Source organism: Jaculus jaculus, chromosome 22 (genome assembly GCF_020740685.1).
Source record: "Jaculus jaculus isolate mJacJac1 chromosome 22, mJacJac1.mat.Y.cur, whole genome shotgun sequence".
Classification (NCBI taxonomy): domain Eukaryota; kingdom Metazoa; phylum Chordata; class Mammalia; order Rodentia; family Dipodidae; genus Jaculus; species Jaculus jaculus.
This window is the reverse complement of record NC_059123.1, coordinates 9,600,232-9,625,171: the sequence shown is the minus strand read 5'-3', so window position 1 is coordinate 9,625,171 and position 24,940 is coordinate 9,600,232. Positions and strand designations below refer to the sequence as shown.

Genomic DNA, 24,940 nt, shown 5'->3' with positions numbered 1-24,940 from the left:
GGCATGCTGGCATGTATCTGGAATGCCACTGTTAAGGAGGTAGAAAAATGATGAATCCTTGGTGCTCCCTGACTAGCTGGTCTAGCCTAATCAGTGAGCCCTGCCCATAACTCAAATCAGTGACATCAACGAGAGACCCTGTCTCAAAGAATAAAGTGGAGAGGAACTGAGGGAAGATACCTGATGTCCACCTCTGGACTCCACACGCACACACACACACATGCACACATGTGCCTATACACTATCCAAGCTATCCAAGCACAGAGGTACGCACACACAACCCATGCACACACATATGTAGGCAAAAAGAAAACCTACCCCCCAAAATATAAAGCTTGGTTAAGAATCATAATCAAAATTTACATACCATTCTGTTTGTTTACCTGAATTACCAGTATATTTTGGCTCTTCCAATATGGGCTAAATTCAGCTGCTTTAGTCTTTTGAAGAAGGTGTGCGTGTGTGTGTGTGTGTGTGTGTGTGTGTGTGTGTGTGTGTGTGGTGTGTACACGCATGTGTGTTTTCTCAGGTCTCTTGCTGCTACAAATGAACGCCGAACCCTCAAGTCACTTTTTGCTTCTGGCTTATGTAGGTGGCTTGGGAATTGAACCCGGCTGGTGGGCTTTGCAAATAAGCACCATTAGCCATTGATCCATCTTCCCAGTCCCTTCTTCATTCTTTTCAAGGGATGCACAGACACAAGAAAAGTTTACACGGCATTTCACCAGCCCGCTATTCAGGAAGGCTTGCATGAGCTCTCATTTTCTGAGCTGTTCTGCTCAGTGCTACAGTGAACATGTTTCACTAGCATGGGAACATATATATACATATGCAGTGACTGTGTGTGTGTGTGTGTGTGTGTGTGCATGAACACAGCCCACGTGAATGCATAAGCATGCATATGCTCACACATTCCTCACAGTGAGCCAAAAGGTATACACTTAATACTGAAAATCGATGAAAAATCATCCTTCACAGACATTGTCCATTACCTTGTACTGCTGATGTGTGACAATGTATGTTTTTCTGCATTTTCACCCTGCAGTCCCAGGCTGGCCTTGAACACACAGCTGGCCTTGAGCTCACAGAGACCCTTCTACCTCTGCCTCCAGTGGTGGGGTTAAAGCCATGCACCACCACGCTCGGCTTACTTGCATTCTTTGCAATGCACTATATTTGCATCTAAGCTTTCCTAATATTACTAGTAAAATCTGTACCTTGTAATTTATTTTGCTTTTTAAAAATATTTTTTATTTTTATTTATTTATTTGAGAGAGATGAAGGGGAAATATATACATACATTTATATATATATCTATATATATATATATCTATATATATATATATATATATATATATATATAGATATATATAGATATATATATATACATATATATATAGAGAGAGAGAGAGAGAATGGGTGCACCAAGGCCTTTAGCCATTGCAAATGAACTCCAGATGTATGTACCACCTTGTGTGTCTGGCTAACATGGGTCCTGGGGAATCAAACCTGGGTCCTTTGGCTATGCAGGCAAGTACCTTAACCACTAAGCCATCTCTTCAGCCCTGCTTAAAAAATATGTGTATTTATTTATTTGAGAGCGACAGACAGAGAGAGAGAGAATGGGTCCATCAGGGCCTCCAGCCACTGCAAACAAACTCCAGATAGATGCGCCACCTTGTGCATCTGGCTTACATGGGAATTGAGCTTCAAACTGTGGCCCTTAGGCTTCACAGGCAAGTGCTTAACCACTAAGCCATCTCTCCAGCCTCCCTGCTTTTTTTTTTTTTTAACCATAAATAAGTATGATCAAGTTTTATATGTTCAAAATTCCTTTGTTTTATTTTTCTATGGAAGATATGTTTTACAGTTTTTTGTTTTGTTTTGTTTTATTTTTCTAGGTAGTTTCTCACTCTAGCCCAGACTGACCTAGAATTCACTATGTAGTCTCAGGGTGGCCCGAACTCACGGCCATCCTCCTACCTCTGGCCCCGAGTGCTGGGATTAAAGGCGTGCACCACCATGCCTGGCAAGTATTTTCATTTTTTTTTTTATTTTTTTGACTTGCAGTGGTTCTTTATACATTAAGGACTACCCTTCTGCCTGCATTCCCAGCTTTTATATGATTTCTCTCTAAGGCATGGTGATGCTGGGTGCTCAGAAACAAGATTACTTTATTTTTCTGAGAAGAAAAAAAATATGCTAATTTGGTGGACCAATGACCAGAACTGTGGTTAAGTATTACTGCTCAGTACAAGAAGAAAAGCCATCATAGAACTGCTTTTTGAATAAGCTTCTGCAACTCTCCTGCCTAACACGGTGACAGACAGAGGCATTAATTCCCCCCCCCACACACACCCCCGCTCTCTCTCTGGCCTAGCGAAGAATGATTCCAAGGAGAGAGAGAGGCTTTTGCTGCCCTGGCCCAGCTGTGGGAAGCAGCTGAGTAGCCCCGAGTCTGTAACGGAAGACATCGCTGCTGTTTCAGACAAGAAAACCCATTACTGGCTGGGGGTTATTTTCCAGAAGGATTCTTACAGCAGAGAAGAGACCCAGCTACTCGGGCCCAGATCAAAAGGAGATAAATTTGTAGAAGAACATATCAAAAGAGGAAAGGAATCAAAGCAAATTATCTCAGCAATCAGTGTGAAAAGATCTCTACTCACAGCAATCTTCCTCTTCCCTCTCCGTCTGTGAACTTCATTATATAGAAGCACCAATTATCCATGCTGAAAGCATGAGCCCACGCCCTGCAATACGTGAAGCCCTCACTATTTCCCCTTTTCTTCCACTTTTGGCTGTAATATATTTATATGTTTTTATTTGAGACTCAGAGAGAAAGAGAGAGAGAGAGAGAGAGAGAGAAAGGGGGCATGCCAGGGCCTCCAGCCACTGCAAATGAACACCAGACGTGAGGCCTGGGGAAACTGAACTTGTTTCTTTTGGTTTTGCAGGCAAGCATCTTAACCTCTAAGCCAATCTATCCAGCCCTGTAAAATATTCTCCCTATGGCTCCACTAACCTCCTAGAGCTGTGGGCTCATCTCTCCTTCCCTTCATTATGACCTGGAGAGCAGTGAGATCTCTTTTTTATGCTAATTATAACCCTACAGATTCAGCAACGCTATCTCAGATTATGATTTCCAATGAAACTGCCCTGCATATATTTCATTTAAAATCTCTTTGTAATATGAGGGGTTTTTTTTTGGTATGGAAGTATATTTTACTTATTTCCATAACTACATACTATGCACAGTGATAAAAAAGTTTTTGAAGGCAAGTGTAAATTTTACCATTTATATGCTCTGGAGTACCTTTCAAATATAGGAAATTGGTTGAGGATTGTTAAGATATATTTTATCTGGTACAGTCTTCATCTGCTTGACCCAATGAACTTTTGCATATCCTGGAGTGGCTAAGTATTAAGGACAAAAGAAGAATACAGGGGCTGGGGAGATGGCTTAATAGCTAAAGCTCTTGCCTGCAAAGCCCAAGGACCCAGGTTTGATTCCTCAGGACCCATGTAAGCCAGATGCACAAGGTGGCGCATGAATCTGGAGTTCATTAGTTTGCAGTGGCTGGAGGTCCTGGCACGCCCATTTGTTCTCTCTTTCTCTCTCTCTCTCTCTCTCTCTCTCCATCTGCCTCTTTTTCTTAATAAATAAAATATTTAAAAATTATTAAAAAATATAAAACAGAAGAATACCAAAGAAAACACCCCTCACTGCAGTCTAATTCCTATCACCAAAAGACAAAACAGCCAGGGGACAGCTTTCACATACTCTAGAAAGACATTCCTACTCTGCTCAGATCATGAGCCTTAGTCATCATTCAGATACGCAAAGTGAAGGCACGGTACCTGGAGCTTGGCTTCCCCACGAGGGCCGAGCGGCTGGCAAAGGACTTCGAAGAAATCAGCTATGCCCTCCTCCACCCACAGCAGGGTCACGGAAGTCTGCGATTTGTTCACTGCGAACAGGGACTTTGGAGGCACTGGCTCTGAGGGGACAGTAAGGTTTGGAGAGTTGTGGTCGCGTTGTCCTGCCCTCTTTAGCCACGAGCAGGAGAAGCTGCGAGGCATCCGTGGACAGGGAGCCTAGAGCCTGGCCTTTACGTTCATTCTGACATATGTCCACCCACAAAGAGGGTTCCGTGGCTCAGATGGGTTGCTTTCTTTTTTTCCTTCCTCTTACATCTTATACTTCTCTTTTTGGAACACTTCTGTTTCCTACTTCAGCATTATAGCCCTAATCTATTAATAGTTTCTGGGTCATCCATTCTGGAGTTAGCATTGTCCTAATAACACAGACCTTTCTTGAGGAGACCTAGAAACGTGCCCTTAAAATAGCTTGGGGACATGACAGTGGTGGTCTCCCGGCTAAGAGGGAGAATCAGCTTGAATCTCAAGTAACGATTTGTGTCTCCTTTTCTCTAGAAAGTTGAAAGTTTATTCAATATTGGGGGGGGGGGAGTAAAACCAAACAGGTAACATGATTCTTTTTGCGTGTGTATGTGTGGGGTGCATGCACGTATATGTGTGTTTAATGTGTGGGGGTGCAAGTGTGTGGCACACACAATGAGTGTAGAGATCAAACAACCACCACAAGCATCATTTTTTGGGAACACCATTTGCCTTTTATTTTCTTTTCTTTTTTTTTGAGACAGGGTCTCTCCATGGCCTGAAGCTCACCTTTAGGGTTCACTGACTGACCAGTGACCCTCCAACACTGCCCTGTCCCTCCCTCCTCAGTGCTGGGATTACAGGTATGTACCATTATGCCTGGACTGTGTGGGTACTGGGGCACTGAACTTGGGTCTCGTGCCTATAAGCCAAGCACTTTACTGATTCAGCCATTTTACATGATTTCTTAAAGGACAGGATTCGTGGAAAGCAACTGGATGCTTTGTAAAATGTGAGAGAGAATTTTTACCTCCAACATTTTAGCTTTTAGCGGATTGTCATCCCCTCACGCCTTCCCACGTGCGACCCCGGGACAAAGCTTTACGCAAGGCTGGGAAGACCTGTAAACTGGCTGATCTCTTTCAAGTCTTTTGTGGGAAATTTTTCTCTAGAACGGTTATCATCATTGTGACCTGGCTAAGAACCAAGAATTCTTTCAAAATCACTTTTGAAATGATTGACTGCAGGCGACCAACACTTTGATCCAAGTAAAGAAGAAAACTTTTTTTTTTTAGCTAGTAAGAATATGACTTATTTTAAGTAAAAGGGCTGATGGGGGAGGGAGAGGAATCAGTGTTAAGCAAGCAAACTTCACAGTTGCAGTCAAGATCCCCTTTTTGCTGGCTACGTATTATTCACTTCCAGCCTTTCTCACGTCTCTTCTGAAGAAATGAAACTGAGAGTTTCTGTGGTAACCCAAGGTCAATGTTGACATTCACATCCTGCAAAACTGTCACTGCGGGCAGGCTTATGAGTGGGACCAAAGTCTTGCAGTGGTCCCCAGAGGGTGGGATCAGACCTTTGGGAGCAAGTGGGAGGTGCTTGGGGCTGTGACGGGTGGCTTGTGACCATGAAGTGCAACCTTTCTGTTCTATAAGCAGGGACAAAGGTAGTCGCGGTGGCGCACATCTGTAATCCCAGCATTTGAGAGGTGAAGCGAAAGGAATCAGGGCTCAAGGCCAGTTGGGGGTACATTGTGAGTTCAAGGCCAGCCTGGACTACATAAGTCCCTGCCTGAAAACAAAACAAAACAAAACAAAACGAGACAACACAAATCAAGAACACACTCTACTGAACTGCTCCTTGGGGTGAGTCTCTTGGATTAGCTCCAGACTCCCTGAGGCTAATTCTTTCTCCGAAGATAGATAAAGGCATCTTAGGGACCCACTATGAACCTTGCCCAATCCTGATTTCTGGATTCAACTTTTCCATCATCATCACCACCTGTGTGACTTCTGTCCCCTCACTAGGACCTCTGCTCCAGGTGGGCAGGACTGAATCCGGCAGCCTCTCCTCCTCACAGGTCGCATCCACATCCCAAAGACCCCTGGTTTTTACAGGGTCATCATCCACCTTTCAACTAAGTGAAAAGACTCTGAGGCTGTTTTTTTTTTTTCCCCCTCAGTCCTAGGTGATATGCCATTTATTAAATCTCATCATAGTTTCCTTTTACCTGTTTAAAAAATATTTATTTATTTATTTGAGAAAGGGAAAGACAGGAGAGAGAGAGAGAGAGAGAGAATGAGGAAGAGGCAGAGAGAGAGAAAGAGAGAGAATAAATGGGGGCACCAGGGCCTCCAACTACTGCAAACAAACTCTAAACACGTGCACTACCTCATGCATCTGGCTCTTATGTGGGTCCTGAGGAATCGAATCTGGGTCCTCCGGCTTCGTAGGCAAGTGCCTTAACTGCTAAGCCATCTCTCCAGCCCTTCCTTTTAGCTATTTTAAGTCACGTTACAGGCTCAGACTGTTGTCACCACAGTATGGACCACTGCAAAGTCTTTTACCCTTGTACTTTCTTCATGTTGTCAATGGCAGCTTTTCAGCTTAAAATGCCACTTGGCTCACGGGGATCGGAACTGTGCTTTGTTTATTTTATCTAAGCCCAATGCACCCACATTTAAGATCCACTTAAACCGGCCACATGTCACCTACCTATCTGGTTTTGTCCCCACCCCTGCCCTACAGCTGAGCTGCTGTCCAGGGCACCCAGTCTTCTCACCGACGTGCTCTGTTGCTCAGCGCACATGGCCTCCCTTTGTGCGTCTGGCTAACATGGGATATGGAGAGTCGAACGTGGGTCCTTAGGCTTCGCAGGCAGGTGCCTTAACCGCGAAGCCATCTCTCCAGCCCTGAATTCCTTCTTTTTTGTTTTTTTTTTTTTTTTTGGTTTTTTGAGGTAGGGTCTCACTCTGGCTCAGGCTGACCTGGAATTCACTATGTAGTCTCAGGGTGGCCTTGAACTCTCGGAGATCCTCCTACCTCTGCCTCCCGAGTGCTGGGATTAAAGGCGTGCGCCATCACACCCGGCTCTTGAATTCCTTCTTTACTACTAGTCTAGAGTAGGATTTTTTTTTTTCAGGAGTCTGGAATGTGGGTCTAAGTGACACATGAACTACTCAGAAAATCAACACTGGGAATCTTACGCAGATTACTCCTTCCTGATTGCTAGGTCAGAAGTATAGAAGTCTTCGGTCAAAACTGACTGAGGGCTTTCTCTCTGCTCTCTGTCTCTTCTCAAGAAGTGCAGTCAGTCTAGTTCCAGATCCTAAGGGACCCTGCATGTCCCCTGTCCTTGGGCACATCATGTTAATGTTTGCCATAGGGAATACAGTGACATGCAGAGAAATTTTGACATCCATTTGTTAGAAGGTGAAGTGTGTTTGTCCAAAATTTGCATGCTAACTACTTTAACAAGTACTTCAGAATATAACTATGTTTTGAGATGGCATCTAAAAATATTTTATTTTAAAATTTTATGAGAGAGCGAGAGAAAATGGACATGCCAGGGCCTCTACCCACTGCAAACAAACTCCAGACACATGAACCACCACCATGTGCACCTGGCTTACCTGGATCCTGAGGCATCAAACCTGGGTCCTTAGACTTCACAAGCATGCACCTTAACCACTGGGCCATCTCTCCAGGCTGGGATGGAACTTTTGAAGGAGTGCTCAAGTTAATACAAGGTCATTTGATTGGGCTCTACCCCTGGCTCACTGGTGTCTATAAGAAGGCATTTGGACATACAAAGAGACGCCAGGCGTGAGTAGGAGACAGAGACATGGGAATGCTGGGATTCTCCCTTCTTCCCTTTTGATTCAGTCCAGAACCTCAGTCCACGGGTTGGGACAAACCACTTCAGGGTGAGCCTTTCATTTGGGGTTAATCTTCTCTGGTAATGCCACCCAGACACACCCAAACATGAGCATCAACAATGGCCTAGGTGTTTATCAATCCCACCGTTCCAACCACGAAGATCAACCATCATAGATTTCTGGTCTCCAGAACTGTGACACAATGAATTTCTATCATTGATATGACCCAGTCTGTGATACTTTGTTTTGACAACCTTAAACTGCTAACACAGTCCCTTACTATGAAAAATAATTATATCCAGTCTGATTCACACAACAAAAGGCCAGGAAGCCCCTAATTACATTGTGAATGCTAAATGTTATTTAAGACAATATATACACACTTTATATAATGTAGAGTCAGGTAGATATCAGTTTGAGAACATCTACTGATTATTACTTTCTGTCTAGTAAAGTGACATTTTGAATTTTTCAAAAAGATTTTATTTATTTATTAGAGAGAAAGAGAGAGGATGGGCACACCAGGGCCTCCAGCCACTGCAGATGAACTCTAGAAGCATGCGCCCCCTTGTGTATCTGGCTAATGTGGGACCTGGAGAATCGAACCGGGGTCCTTAGGCTTCGCAGGCATGCGCTTTACTGCTAAGCCATCTCCCCAGCCCAACATTTTGAATTTTATCTTTTTCAATGTTCCTATGTTCCAAAAGGTCAAATATTCTTAAAAAAAAATAGTTTTCCAGGTGTGGCGGCACATGCCTTTAATCCCAGCCCAGCACTCGGGAGGCAGAGGTAGGAGGATTGCCATGAGTTTGAGGCCACCCTCAGACTACATAGTGAATTCCAGGTCAGCTAGAGGGAGATCCTATTTCGGATAAATAAGTAAATAAATAAAAACTATTTTTATTTATTTATTTGAGAGGCAGAGAGAAAGAGAAAGAGTGGGCATGCCAGGGCATCCAGCCACTGCAAACAAACTTCAGACACATGTTCTACCTTGTGCATCTTGCTTACTCGAATCCTGAGGAATCAAACCTGGATCCCTTAGCTTTGTAGGCAAGAGGTTTAACCACTAAGCCAACTCCTCAGCCCCCAAATATCCTTTTATTAAAATAATTTCAGGGCTGGAGAAATTTCTCAGTGGTTAAAGGTACTTGTTTACAAACCCTGATGGCCTGGGTTTGATTCCCCAGCACCCACTCATAGCGAATGCACAAAGTGGTGCCCCGTGTCTGGAGTTCATTTACCATGGCAACACGCTCTGGAATGCCCATGCCCCCTTCTTTCTCTCAAGTCAATAAATCAAATATAATCAATAATTTCAGACTCCATTGTATTTACCTAAGTCCTGATGTCTATGGTAAAGGGGTAAGACATACCTTTTTATTTTTATCAAACAGGGGAGAGACATGGGATCGCTTGCTTTTTAGTAATCACAAAGCTTGCTAACACTGCTGCTGTTGCCCTCAAGTCTGCATTATTCCCCACTTCCTCTGCTCTTTGTTCGGTGCCTCTCCAGGTTTCAACTTGGGAAGTCGATCTAATTTTATAAGAAAGTCAAGGGTCATGCACCGGCTGCAATGCTTTCTCAGTGTAATTTCGACTGGATTATGAGAGGCTCCAGGTGGCGCCTCTCTGGGGTGTGAAAATGACTTCTGAAGCAGGAGCTGGTCCCAGAGTCTTATTCTGAACTCTGCCAGCAAATCCCCTCTTCTCCTTGGGAAGGAGTCAGGTGAGCCACTTAGCCTTGCAGCGGGACATAATGCCCTCATTTTCTAAAATCCACCCTTTTCCATTAGTTATTACGTTATTCTGTCTTTCTTTGTAGACGGGGTTGCTCTGTGGGTCAACCATCCAGATTCTTCTACTAGTGATACCTGTATACTGATACTTGTATGGAGCTGCTGGCCATGGGGGTCTATAGCAAGGGGAACACGGCATTAGCATATCTCTTACACGGATAAGAAGACTTAAGTGTTTATCTCACAGCTTCATTTTACTCCACAATGCTCCACGACATAATAATCCCAGAGCGACGCTTAACTGTTTTTATCACTTGAAAGGGGCTAGAAAGTTTTTGTTAGAGCTATTAATTTTTGTATCTTCAGAACCTGGAATACTGTGTGATGTAGATTAAATATTGGATAAATATTATTTTACATCCAAAATTAATGAACTTTTAATTTTTTTTTCTCTTTTTATTTATTTATTTGAAAGCAACAGACGCAGAGAGAAAGACAGAGGGAGAGAGAGAGAATGGGCGCACCAGGGCTTCCAGCTTCTGCAAACGAACTCCAGACGCGTGCGCCCCCTTGTGCATCTGGGTAACATGGGACCTGGGGAACCGAGCCTCGAACCGGGGTCCTTAGGCTTCACAGGCAAGCGCTTAACCGCTAAGCCATCTCTCCAGCCCCAAAATTAATGAACTTTTTAAAAGTATATGACCTTAATTATTTTATAAGCTTTTATTATTAAAAATCAGTATATACATATATATACACCACACATATGTATATATGTACACACACATATATAAACATATATGTGTATACCCACACACACATAAATGTATAAAGGCTGGAGAGATGTCTTAGAATTTAAGGTGTTTGTCTGTGAAGCCTAAGGACCCAGTTTTGATTCCCCAGTACCCATGTAAGCCAGATGCATAAATGGTATAGATACTCATTTTCTTATCTATCCATCCATGCATGCTTTTTCTCCTCTCTGCTATATGAACAATTTTGTGAATATTATCATATGACCGTACTGAACCTTACATTTGGGGAGGCTAATTCATTATTCATGTAGGGACTCAGAGAAGTGAGGAGAGAGAGAGAGAGAGGGAGAGGGAGAGGGAGAGAGAGGGACCTTAGCTGTTATTGAGCTTGACTTACACATTTACCACACATCTTGTCCCAAATAAAGACTGCAGGTATCTTAGCAACCATTTCCAAATTGCAAAGACAACGGCCTCAACAAAGCAACAAGTAAATATTCTCAAGTGGTAGTGAGACCCCAGAGGCATTCTAGGCTTTATCAAGGCAGTCATTACATTTCACTAAAGTGTCTGTAATTATTTATTGTAATCCACTGGCAGAAGGAGCTAGGAAGAGAGGAATTAAATACTTCCTACATTCCTAACATACCAAACTATTTAAAAAAAAAGTCCTTGCCCACGCCCAATTTTGTTTTCAAACATTTCTGGTTTATATGACTACTTGGCTAAGAACTGTAAAAAAAAAAAGAAAAAAGAAAAGAAAAGAAAAGAAATCAAGCCAATGTTCTATTATCCAAGTTCCCCAAAGGGAAGAGAAAATCACATAGTGGGTGTGCGGAGGCTCCTCCCCTTTCTGTCATATGGTTGCCAAGGAAATGAAGGCTCTTGGGGGAGGGGGAGGCCACCCACACACACCCTAACCAGAAAAGCATAAACAGCAGATACATAGGAAGAACTGAGCCCCGTTCCTAGCCCCAGGCCCAACAGGATGGGGCGTGCATCGCATGTCTCCCAGACCCATCCTTGGTCTCCAGCCACTGCAGACAAGCTCCAGATGCATGCATGCACCGGCATGTACATCTGGCTTACATGGGTTCTGGGGGATCAAACCTGGGTCCTTAGGCTTTGCAGGCAAGCGCCTTAACTAAGAAGACATTTCTCCAGCCCTCTAATTACCTTTGGCTGTTCTAATTGACACCCCAAGTTTATCCTTCAAGATCAGAAACTTTCCATGGTCTTCAGGCACAATGAATAAATATCCTCTTTCTTATATTCTTTTTTTTTAAAAAAAAATGTTTATTTTTATTTATTTATTTAAGAGTGACAGACAGAGAGAGAAAGAGGCAGAAAGAGAAAGAAAGAGAGAGAGAGAGAGAATGGGTGCACCAGGGCCTCCAGCCACTGCAAAAGAACTCCAGATGCATGTGCCCCCTTGTGTATCTGGCTAACGTGGGTCCTGGGTAGTCAAGCTTTGAACCAGGGTCCTTAGTCTTCATAGGCAAGTGCTTAACCGCTAAGCCATCTCTCCAGCCCTCTTGTATTCTTTCTTGAAAAAAAATATTTTTAAATTTTTATTTATTTCTTTGCAAGGAGAGAGAGAGACAAGAGAGACAAGAGAGAATGGGCACGACAGTGCCTCTAGCCATTGCAAACGAACTCCAAACAAATGTGACCTTGTGCATCTGGCTTTCGTGGATCCTGGGGAATTGAACTTGGATCCTTTGGCTTTGCAGGCAAACACCTTAACCACTAAGCCATTTCTCTAGCCGCCTTTTTTCTACTCTTTCTCTTTGGTGTCAATGCAAGGGTTTTGTTTGTTTGTTTGTTTGTTTTTGTTTTGTTTTTCGAGGTAGGGTCTCATCGTAGCCCTGGCTGACCTGGAATCACTCTGTATTCTCAGGGTGGCCTCGAACTCACAGCGATCCCCTTACCTCTGTCTCCTGAGTGCTGGGACTAAAGGCAGCTTCAACGCAAGTTTCTGTACACAGGAAGATTCCTAACTTGACCCTGAATTTACTCTTCTAGTGTTCGGCTTCAGTGAGCTGCACCACCATCCAGCGTTGTTGCTGAAGAGGCAATGCCACAGCTCTTCTTAATTTCGCCCTCATTTCCTGTTGCTGTTAAAACAGAAAGCTCTGGACTCTCCCTTCCACATTAACCCCTGAATTTGATCCATTTCTCTTCATATCCATGACAACCACTTCAACTGAAGTTACCCTCATTTCTCTTGGGATTGCCTTGAAATAGAATGTGCTTTTCCAAATTAGGATAAACAATGCTTTAATTGCTCCCTCTACTTGCACAACTGACCCAGGCCTCCCTTCTCCCTAGGCTCCCAGAGACATTATTTTAAATTTAAGACTGATTATTTAAATTCCCCAAATGACTTCTTGCTCTAAACATAAACTCTGCTCCTCCCTCCATGCCTTAATAGACTCACAAGGCCTGGCCTCCGCCTCTGTGTAGCTTGCTTCCCCAACCTTTTCATGTTTAATGTCATGTAGACCTCAGCCTCCATGGCTAGCTCTTAGCAAGCTTTCAGTAATGTCACTCCACACCACAGAGAGGATCTTTAAACTCCGGGAAGCACTTATTACAGTTTCCCCCGTACCTATATCATAAGCTCGTGGGCAGAAAGGGGATGTAGCCTTCTGGGGTTCAAGACTGCTCGTATAGTTTGATATCTGAGCAGTGTTTAGGAGGTTTCATACATATTTGCTAAGTGAATTAATGAGTGAAGATTCTATTGTCACAACGCTATTTTGGGATATACTCGGTGTTTCTTATTCCTGTTTCTTTTCCTTTGTTTCTAAAGGTGGATAAAATTGATGCTCTGATATAAATCTATCAAATTCTCCTAAGGAAGCCTAAGGTTCTAAATAGATTCAACAAGTAGATGTAGACATATTCTGCTTGAAACCACAGTTATACGTAGGTCATTGAGTCACTGTAACCATACAACTTTGGTATAAACTTCATTGACAATTGTATTAACAACAAAAGGGTCTCTCAGGATGCAGCAACACAATTCTACACATCTTCAGGCAGTCTAAACTTGCTACTGAAAGGAAAACCAGCAGCTGCATTCTCTTCCACATGTCTTCTGCAGTAAATTTCTGGTAGTTTGGTAGTTCCTGCCTTACATGACATCAGTCAGCTGTTCTAAAGAGGATTCTATCACAGAGAAGGTGAACTTCAGGTTATCCAAACTACTTTCAATATGAGGTTTAACAATAGTGTTTTGGTGTGAGCAAGACCTGAAAACTCTTTGAGGCAAAGTAGAATTAACCATGATGTCTGTGAATACTAAGTCAAAGTCTATGAACAATCATGAAAGTGACTGGGATGACAGCTTTGTGCAACAAACAAACAAAAATAACTTCAGTTATCATGAACGTAAAATGATATTTCACCTTTCTGAAAGGTGCAAGTTGTTTGGGTTAAATATTAAATGCAACCTCAATTCAGCTCAGCAATATGAGGTGTTGTGCTGTAGACAACTGAAGAAGCTTACAAAACACTAACACAATTAGCAGAAAACACACTTCTGACCAAAGGATCAAATGTTGTATTATTTAGTTTTCATGGGGAAATATAGGTACACTATATCTGTCTCACTTTTGGACAGGCACAAGCTGGAGACCATATTCCATCTACTAATATGCCAAGAAGGAAAATTTTATTTATTTTATAGGTTATGATTCAGTGGTAAGTCTTTCTATGACAACTCACCTTTCCATCTTGAAAAGTTTAAAGGACCCTTCTTAGTTGGATTAGGTTATTCCTGATTGACACATCAGGAAAATATGGTAGCTCAGACACGCACAACGTGCAAGAAACCATCATGGAGTGTGCCTCACACTCCTGTGTAGATGTAACTGGACTGGTGCATAATCTTAACCCATATTCCTGAGGCTCCACAGATCACATATGATGTTCCTTAAAAATGGCAGCAAAGCATGCCATAAGTCAACTTACAATTTTTCCTTGGTGGCTGGAGAGATGGCTTCGCAGTTAAGGTGCTTGTCTGCAAAGCCTAAGGACCCAGGTTTGATTCCCCAGGACCCACATAAGCCAGGTGCAAGGTGGAGCATGCATCTGGAGTTTGTTTGCAGTGGCTGGAGACCCTGGCATGCCTATCGTCTCTCACATGCCTCCTTCTCTCTTTCAAATAAATGAATTGTATTTACTGTTAAGAGGGAGAGTTGCAAAACTACATGACTGGGAAAAAGCAATCACCTGAGAAACGCTTTATTTATTTATTTATTTTTTTAAAATATTTTTTGTTCATTATTTATTTATTTATTATTTGAGAGTGACAGACAGAGAGAAAGACAGATAGAGGGAGAGAGAGAGAATGGGCGAGCCAGGGCTTCCAGCCTCTGCAAACGAACTCCAGACACGTGCACCCCCTTGTGCATCTGGCTAACGTGGGACCTGGGGAACTGAGCCTCGAACCGGGGTCCTTAGGCTTCACAGGCAAGCGCTTAACCGCTAAGCCATCTCTCCAGCCCTGAGAAACGCTTTATAAGATGACAGTGCTTGGGCCACCTGGGCTGTCACCCCAGCACTGGGATTTTCAGTGTGGGCCACCATGTCTGCTTTTATGAGGTGCTGGGCATCTGAACTCAGTGAGGGAAGCACTTTACTGACGGAGCCGTCTCCCCAGCCTGAGCTGGAACTCTTTTGTTTGTTTGTTTGGTTTTGTTTTTGAGGCAGGGTCTCACTCTGGCCCAGGCTGACCTGGAATTCACTATGGAGTCTCAGGGTGGCCTCGAACTCATGGCGATCCTCCTACCTCTGCCTCCTGAGTGCTGGGATTAAAGGTGTGCACCACCACGTTCAGCCTAACCTGGAACTCTTAAGGCTCCTACTTTACCGTGATTTGCTGTTGAGTTGCTACTCTTAACCAGTAACAGCTCTTAACCAGAACAATCGCTGCCCCAAAAGGTCGTCCACACAACTTTATGCCGATCTCTCCTCCATTGACTGTGGCCAATTATAGGACAGCCTCTCCAAAGGCCTCTTTAAGTATCAGAAAGGAAATGTATATCTTTTTTTTTTTTTGGTTTTTCTAAGGTAGGGTCTCACTCTAGCTCAGGCTGACCTGGACTTCACTATATAGTCTCAGGGTGGCCTCAAATTCATGGCAATCCTCCTACCTCTGCCTCCCGAGTGTTGGGATTAAAGGCATGCGCCACCACACCCGGCTTGGAAATGTATATCTTAATACAGGTAGATGTTTGAATGATGAATATTGCTTTATTACTATTATGATTCTTGTGATGACATACTCTAGTTGTCACTCTTGTTCTCTAGAAGACGTGTTTCTATCACTGTGTCACCTCCAAGTTGCATGTGATAACATAAGGAATTTTTTTTTAATTTATTTATTTATTTATTTATTTATTTGAGAGCAACAGAAACAGAGAGAAAGACAGATAGAGGGAGAGAGAGAGAATGGGCGCGCCAGGGCTTCCAGCCTCTGCAAACGAACTCCAGACGCGTGAGCCCCCTTGTGCATCTGGCTAACGTGGGACCTGGGGAACCGAGCCTCGAACCGGGGTCCTTAGGCTTCACAGGCAAGCACTTAACCGCTAAGCCATCTCTCCAGCCCATAAGGAATTATTTTAACACAGTTCTACACAATAATTTCCAGCTCATTTGCAATAATATTCAGCTGTTCTCGTCAGCCCTCAACCACAGCCCATCATTTTCCCTGGCTTGTTCTCTACCCATTAATTAAGGTCATTTCCTTCTTTGTCTTACCATATGCAAACACTTCTGATTTTTATTTGTTCTAGCTTCAATTTTGTTCCAGGCAATACTTACATCTTTGCTTGTAGTTCTTTATTATTAATTAATTAATATTAGTGATAATTCCTTCCTTTATTTTTACATGTCTTATAGGAAACACTACTACCCTTGCCCTTTCTTTTAAACCCAAATTTAGTCATTTTAGTTATGTGTAAGGATAAGTCCATTTGGACTGGGGAGATTGCTTAGTGGGTAAAGCTGTTTCCTGCAAAGCCAAAGAACCCAGGTTTGATTCCCCAGGACCTATGTAAGCCAGATAGATGTACATGGTGGCACATGCATCTGGAGTTAATTTGCAGCGGCTGAAGGCCTGGCACACCCATTCTCTGTCTCTGTCTCTCTCTTTCAGTAAAACAAAATAAAGAATAAGTCCATTCCATTAATGGAAAAAGGTGTGTCTGAATACATACATAGGGGATTTATATTACTTTGTTATAAATTAATGCGCTCCTAGAAGCTGAGGGTAGAGATATCTTTCCCATTTCTTTTCCTTTTAGAAAGTATTTTTCTCTCGTCTTGATTATGTATTAGAATTATGAAATATCAATCTTTATAAAGTCCATGAGAAGGTTATTTCATCGATGAATTTCTGTTGGAGATAACAAAGAAGATATCACATGGTACTTATATGAAAAGGGAATGTCAGATAGGTGAAAAAACAAAACAATACAAAAAAATACTGCGCTGAACTGACTCTGAGGTGACTCCATCTTTTAAATCCTCAGGCCACTTGGTCTTTCTACCACTAGTAACAATGGTAAGCTTCGCTGTGACAGACCACCATTCCCATCATCAAATCTCATCCCAAGTTGAATGTACTCTGCCTAGTATGTTCCTTTTCTACTTAGGAGAGAATTAGCAGTTTTTCTGTTGTTTTGTTTGTTTGGTTTTGGTTTTTTGAGGTAGGGTCTCACTCTAGCCCAGGCTGACCTGGACTTCACTATGGAGTCTCAGGGTGGCCTTGAACTCATGGCGACCCTCCTACCTCTGCCTCCTGGGTGCTGGGATTAAAGGCGTGCGCCACCACGCCGGGCTTCGGTTTTTCTGTTTTTGTCTCATGGAGCCGAGGTGGGGTGCATGCTGAGTGGGTGGGGAAACTTCTCCCGGCACGCTTTTGTCCCCCCCCTCCCCTGTGCACCCCTTACCTAGCTTGACCAGGCGGGGCTCGGAGGTGTTCCTTCCTCTCTCCGTGCAGGCGGTGACGGAGATGTTGTAGATGTCTCCTGGGGGCAAGCTGAGAACCGTGGTCATGACATTGCGCGTCACCTGCAAGACGTCAAAGGAAGGACGTCAACCTGGAGTGAATGAGCCAGCGCCCCGCCGACCACAGCTCCATGATGACGGGCTGTGCCATTGTCGCCAATTTACCCATCGGGACTGAAACAAAGGCCAGTCACTCCTGGCTGCCCCTTCCTGCAGAATGGCATGTGGACCAAGTCTCCTCGGTGGCCCCGTGTGGCACAACACAGGAAAGATGTGGAGGCCTTCACTTTCCACTCTCCTCATGTTTGCTTGATTTGATCGTAGTAGCTTAATCTGTACCCTAATTAACATGGTTGTCAAAAAGGCTTAATAGATCAGGAGAGAAGAAATCAATATTGCCAATGTGCCCAAGTATCTAGGGACGGCTGATGTAGCGAGAAAAATGTTACTTATTGCTGTTGTCTTGAAGATATTTGACATCTTGAAGGAAAAGTTCAAATCATAACTTTATTTATTTAAATTTATTTATTGGGTATTTTTTTTGAGATGGGATCTTATGAAGCCCTGCCCTTGAACATCTGCTTCTGCTTACAAATGCTGGCATAAAAGGCACGTGCCACCACACACAGCTCTCAAATCATAACTTTGTGAGTGAAATTAATACACACAGTTATTCCATGTTAAAGATGGGAAGGTGCGCTCGGTGAAGGCACCGCGTTGATTTGGCTCACTACCCCAACTCCAGTGCCAACAGTTTTACCAACTGGCAGACACACGTTGGTTTAGTGTCTCCGCAAGTGTCGGCTGAGGGGTTTTCAGTGTTTCACACATTCAGATGCCTAATACCAGGCGGGATTCAAGGACACATACGCTCTTTTTTATCTTCTTCTTCCCTTCTGCGACAACTGTCCAGTGCAGCATCCTAGAGTAGGTCAGGTCCGTGCTGTCGTCCCCGTACGTCCAGCTGACATACAGCAGACTGTTGATGTGCTCCACGGAGGTGATCTCTGGAGCCACCGGGGCTGCAAACAGGAAAAGAGACACAGGCTAAGAAGCGACAGACTTGCCAGAAAAGCATGGAGTCCCCAGCCAGTGAGCTTAAGGAATGAAAAGTCACCGTCACCTCACACCATGACTTCCTTCAAACAGAAGTGGAGTTTGGTGTCTAAGGCTGGGCTCTCGCTTCATGGGATCCCCCCCCTTACCTATCTCAGTCTCAAGAGAGCCATCTGTTCCTGGGGACACCAAGCTCTTCCCCACAAATCGCAGTTATAAGACGCCTACAGTCTCTGCCTGTTGGGTATGCTCACTGTAACAGTCAGCTACTATTAACAGGCGCTGATTAGGAAGATAGTATCCAAAAGTATAGGAAAACCCGGTCTTCTAGAATCTTCAGTCTCTTTCGCTGTGGTGCAGTGAAGGTGTTTATGAGACTAAAGAAAAGCAGAAGAGGTCTGCAGACATGGATTGGCAGTTAAGGCTCCAGAACCCACGTAAGCCAGATGCACAAGGTGACGCACGCATCTGGAGCTCGATTGTAGCGGCTGGAGGCCCTGGTGCATCAATTCTCTCTTACTCACTCTCTATCTTTCATAAATTAAAAAAAAAAAAAAAAAGCATGGCAGGAGAGCAGGGAAGAAAGCAGATTACAGACCTCTAACCAGGGCAGAAGAGAAATGCCAATTTATAGTACAACAGAGTGATATCATTGTTAGTGTCTAGTCCTGTGCTTTGCACAATTTAAGCTCTTAACAAACATGCTGAAGTAAGTGGCAAAGGAGGAATGGATTTTTTTTTCTCTCACACCACAAAGCTAAAGTCCAGTGCTAAGGTGATTATCTTATATTCTAATTTTAATTAAAAATTTTTTTTGCTAATTGAAAAGGCAATGCCATGTAAACTTCATATGACCTCTGGAAGCACATTGAAATTATCATCTAACAGAGCATTTAATTGTAAAGATTTTAAGAAATGAGTGTGTAGTTCAGTTGGCATACTCATTTATTTGCACTTGTATGTGTGTGTGCATACATGAGCGTGCCAGGGCTTCCTGCCACTGTGGACAAACAGTAGATGTTTGCACCACTTTTTTTTTTTTGTTGTTGTTGTTTTGAGGTAGGGTCTCACTCTAGCTCAGGCTCACCTGGAGTTTACTATGTAGTCTCAGGGTGGCCTTGAACTCATGGCAATCTTCCTACCTCTGCCTCCTGAGTGCTGGGATTAAAGGTGTGCGCCACCCCAACGACTTCCATGAACCACTTTTTGCATCCAGCCTAACTGGATAGTCTGGGAATTGAACCCAGGCCAGGAGGCTTTGTAGGCAAGCACCTTTAAATATTGTGCCATTATCCGAGCCCTCAAGTAAAATTCCATGTATAAATTTGCTTGAAAGTAAGTGCTTCATCCCAAGACAAAGAACAAAAGCAATGAAAATATTAGAAGGGAAATTTCTGGAAAGCATCAAGAATTAATACCGGTAGACTAGAGAGATAGCTCAGCGGTTAGGGTGCTTGCCTGCAATGCCTAATGACCCAGATTCTTTTCCCAAGTAGCCACAAAAAGCCAGATGCACAAAGTGGTGTATGCATTTGGAGTTTGTTTGCAGTGGTTAGAAGCCCTTCTCATTCTCTCTTTCTCTCTCCCCATCCCTACTGGCAAATAAACAAATAAAAATATTTTTAAAAATGAATTAATATTTGTTTCAAGGATTCTTCACTGATTATGTTTTCTAAATGCAAGTCTTGGGGCTGGAGAGATGGCTCAGCAGTTAAAGGCATTTATTTTTAAAGCCTGACAGTCCAGGTTTGATTCCCCAGTACCCAAGGAAGCCAGATGCACTATGTGGCATATGCATCTGAAGTTCGTTTGTAGTGGCAAGAGATTCTGACATGCCCATTCCCTCTCTTTCCCTCTCTCTCTCTCTCCTCACAAATAAATAAATAAAATATTTTAAAAAATGAGTGCCACTGAGGTATTGATAATCCCTGCATAAAGAGTAAAACACACGTGCTCCATACTACACAGGAATAGCTGGTTTTTTTTGTTGTTGTTGTTTGTTTGTTTTTTTCTTTTCTTTTGTTTTCTGAGGTAGGGCCTCGCTTAAATCCAGGCTGACCTGGACTTCACTATGTAGTCTCAGGGTGGCCTCAAACTCATGGCGATCCTCCTACCTCTGCCTCCTGACAGCGTATTTATCAACAAAATTTTGAAAAGTCAACAGGGCTCTTTTGGTGTGGATCTCTAATGTCCTCTGAAAGCTCATCTCGTCAAGCCTTAGCTCAGGCTGATGGCACTGTGAGGAAGGGGTGGAAACATTGGGAGGGGCCTTAGTTGGAGGACGAAGGTCACTGGGGTGACGCCTGGAAGGGTATATTTTCCTCTTGCTTTCTTAGTGGCCATGAGACGAGTGGATTTGCTGCGCCACGGGCTTCATGCCATGGTTCTGTCTCACCATGGATGGAAAGTGTTGACGCTATAAGCCCAAGCAAATCTACTCTTCTTTTTCTTTAATTTTTAAAAATAATATCTTTTCAATTTTATGCATTTATTTATTTGACAGAGATAGAGGAAGAGACACATGGAGAAAAATGGGCACACCAGAGCCTCTGGCAACTGCTAACCACCTCCACATGCATGCACCACCTTGTGCATCTGGCTTATGTGGGTCCTGGGGAATCAAACCTGGATCATTTGGCTTTGCAGACAAGTGCCTTAACCACTAAGTCATGTCTATAGGCTATTTTTAAAATAATATTTTATTTATTTATTTGAGAAAGAGAGAGAGAGAGAAAGAGAATGGGCACACCAGAGCCTCTAGGCACTGCAAACAAACTCCACATGTATGTACCACCATGTGCATGTGGCATGTGTGGGTCCTGGGGAATCAAACCTCGGTCATTTGGCTTCGCAGGCAAGTGCCTTAACCACTAAGCCATCTCTCAAGGCCATTTTTTTAAATAATACTTTATTTATTTATTTGAGAGAGAGAAAATGTGCACACCAGTGCCTATAGCCACTGCAAACAAACTCCAGGTGCATGCACCACCTTGTTCATCTGGCTTCCATGGGTCCTGGGGAATTGAACCTGGGTCCTTTGGCTTTGCAACCAAGTGCTGTAACTGCTAAGCCATCCCTCCAACCCTGAATCTTTTCTTCTTATAAGTTGATCATCTCAGTTATTTGATCATGGCAATGTAAGCCAAATATCCTCACCACATGCTAGAATATTCTGATAGACAAAAACAAGCTTCTTTACAGCCTCTTCATGTATTCTGACACTCTTCCGCATGTAGAAACACCTGCACATTATTTCATTAAAGGTTTTTTTTTTCTTATATTCTAATTTTAGTGAGGACAACACATACATTTAGAATTACAAAACAAGAAACAAGTATCCGTTCTTCACAATGACTAGAGCTTCAGAATTTGTACGCTATGCTGGTGTATTAAAATCAACACATGACTAAAAGGCCACAAGATGTCACTATTTGTTTATTATTCATTATTTGGCGTATTAGCATAATTACTATGAATTTAGCTTTCAGACAATTTTTCTAACAATGATAGCAGACTTGAGGTCCTAAGAAATCACACTTAATTTGAATATTTTTTTCCTACTTTTATTTATTTACTGCTTATTTATTTGAGGTCTGGAGATTAAACCATTGAATGTACAGTCTTGGGCATGCTAGCCAACTGAACTATACTCAACACTGAACTATATCCCCAGGAACTGTCTTTGTTAAAAGAGTCTCCTCATCAAGTTTCCCAGTCTGGGTTTGAACTTAACTTTGTTGGCCTTGAATTTGTGATCCTCATACCTCAAGCCCCCTGAGCAGCTGGGATTGGAAGCCTGCACTGTCTGGCCTGGGTTGCCAATTTATTTTGATACATTTTGGCAATTTGAATATGAATTTAAAGCATAGGGAGATAAAATATGGTTGCTTCACTTGTTTTAAATATACTAATTTGAAATGATGTGAGAAAGGATTAAACGAGCTGCCATTGCAAGTGGTTTAGTATGAAACACAGTGTAATGGTGATTTGCGTGGTATAATTTAATTCCCACTCTATGCTATGATACCCATGATATAGATGTGGGAATCGAGATGGGTCACCTCAATTTGCTTAGACAAAGCTGTAAGATTAATACTGTCAGCCTGACTAAGTTGTTTTTCAGGAAAGGTAAGAAATTCAAAAAAACAGAGAGATCTATTTGTTGGGACAATAGACTGAAGATTACCTCATTTTGTTAAAAAAAAAAAAATTGAGGGACTGGAGAGATGGCTTAGCGGTTAAGTGCTTGCCTGTGAAGCCTAAGGACCCCGGTTCGAGGCTCGGTTCCCCAGGTCCCACGTTAGCCAGATGCACAAGGGGGCGCACGCGTCTGGAGTTCGTTTGCAGAGGCTGGAAGCCCTGGCGCGCCCATTCTCTCTCTCTCCCTCTATCTGTCTTTCTCTCTGTGTCTTGCTCTCAAATAAATAAATAAATAAATAATTTAAAAAAAATTGAGGTAAGCCCAATAGACTGGCTTTTTTTTTTTTTTTTTATGTGAGAGGACAAGGGCGAGAGCAAGAGATAGAGAGAGAGTTGTAATGCCAGGGCCTCCAGCCGCTGCCATTGAATTCCAGACACTTGGGCCACCTTGCATGCCATGGGAGACCTTGCGTGCCATGGGAGACCTGGCGTGCTTGCATCACTGTATGTTTGGGTTATGTGGGACCTAGAGAGTCGAACCTGGGTTCTTAGGCTTCTCAGGCAAGTGCCTTAACCACTAAGCCATCTCTCCAGCCTCAATAGCTCATTTATTAACCACAGATCGTTTATCTGGACTTGCCCTGTCCCTGTAAACTTGTAAATTTGGGCCTGCTTCGACCCGCCCCCGCCCCATTTTAAAAGACATCCTTTGAGCGACTTCAGTGGAAATACCAACGCTTGTTAACATTTTACCACTGTCGTCCTCCTCTGAGTCATTTCCTGTCTCTGGCAAGGTGATTTTTCGAACATAATGACCTTATGCTGAGCCTGTCGTCAGAGAGAATGTTTGAGGCTTGTGCTGCCAGGAATCGGAAGTGCAGGACCATTAGACAGTTTGCTCAAGGACAGCTGTTCCAGGGCGGGGGGTGGCTCAGTTGGTAGTGTGCTTGCCTGGCATGGACAATGCTATGGCTTTGGTCCCCAGAACTACGTAACCTGTGTGCGGTGGTGCCAACCTGTAGCCCCAGGAGGTTGAAGAACAGGAGGAGCAAGACAAGGTCCTCCTTCCTCCACTACACAGCAAGTTTCTTTTTTTTTGTAATTTATTTTATTTATTTATTTATTTGAGAGCGACAGACACAGAGAGAAAGACAGATAGAGGGAGAGAGAGAGAATGGGCGCGCCAGGGCTTCCAGCCTCTGCAAACGAACTCCAGACGCGTGCGTCCCCTTGTGCATCTGGCCAACGTGGGACCTGGGGAACCGAGCCTCGAACCGGGGTCCTTAGGCTTCACAGGCAGGCGCTCAACCGCTAAGCCATCTCTCCAGCCCTGTAATTTATTTTTTATGACAAACAGAGACAGCAAAAGAGAGAGCGAGAGAGCAAGAGGGAGATTGATTTGGCATGCCAGGGCCTCCAGGCACTGCAATCAAACTCCAGCTGTGTGTGCCATCTTGGGTGCATGCGCAACCTTGCGTGGGATCTGGAGAGTTGAACATGGGTCCTTAGACTTTGCAGGCAAGCGCCTTAACCGCTAAGCCATCTTTCTACCCCGACAGCAAATTTCTATGATACGTGAGACTCTGCCTCAAAGCAAAATAAAGATATTAAAGACAGTTGTTCCATTTGTCAGGGAAAATCCATTCTTGGAAAATCAACATCAATAAAATTAGGTGCTAAGACTTACTGATACAGTAACCTTGAATTATGGTTAAATATGTGATTGTTATATAATCAAGAGCTTAACATGTAATTCATAAAATGTTAGAATGATTGTATTTTCAATTTTTTTGTTTTTTCTCTTTTGAAGGCAGGCTCTCACTTTAGCCCATGCTGACCTGGAACTCTGTAGCACCAGGCTAGCCTTTTTTAGCCTTGAACTCACGGCAATCCTCCTACCGCAGCTTTTCCTTGAGTGTTAGGAATTAAAGGCGTGTGAAGCCACACTTGGCTCTTTTTTTTTTTTTTAAACTTGCCTACTCTATTTTTCTGTAAAGAAAAAGTGCTCTGGAGTCTTGCTGATAAAAAAAATAAGTGGGCTGGAGAGATGGCTTAGCAGTTAAGCACTTGCCTGTGAAGCCTAAGGACCTCAGTTCAAGGGTTGATTCCCCAGGACCCACGTTAGCCAGATGCACAAGGTGTGCACGTGTCTGGAGTTCGTTTGCAGTGGCTAGAAGCCCTGGCATGCTCATTCTCTTTCTCTTTCTATCTCTCTCTCTCTCACTCTTTCTCTCTGTTGCTCTCAAATCAATAAAAATAAACAAATTTTTTTTAAATGACACCAAAATTCTTATCTGATTGACTCTTCTATTTGTTTTATTGGTGTTTCAATAGAGCAAAGCCAGATATTCAGGGAGGAAAGAGGCTTATGTTTTATTTTTTCCCCCCTCTCTTTTGCTTTCTCAGTGCAACTTTAAGTATAGCCTTATTGAACAACAAAAATTTATTT

At 43.2% G+C, this 24,940-nt stretch overlaps 1 protein-coding gene across 2 annotated transcripts in view; it reads right to left on the bottom strand.

Annotated features, from left to right (window-relative positions):
- Ptpro (protein tyrosine phosphatase receptor type O) overlaps positions 1 to 24,940 on the bottom strand; it is a 263,974-nt gene that overhangs the window by 49,126 nt on the left and 189,908 nt on the right. For both annotated transcript variants that reach the window (XM_045139541.1, XM_045139542.1), the window contains exons 11-13: positions 18,166 to 18,317; positions 17,238 to 17,358; positions 3,859 to 3,998 (exon numbers count right to left, since the gene is read on the bottom strand). In XM_045139541.1, coding sequence (XP_044995476.1) covers positions 3,859 to 3,998; positions 17,238 to 17,358; positions 18,166 to 18,317 — 413 coding nt within the window. The remainder of the gene's footprint in view (positions 1 to 3,858; positions 3,999 to 17,237; positions 17,359 to 18,165; positions 18,318 to 24,940) is intronic.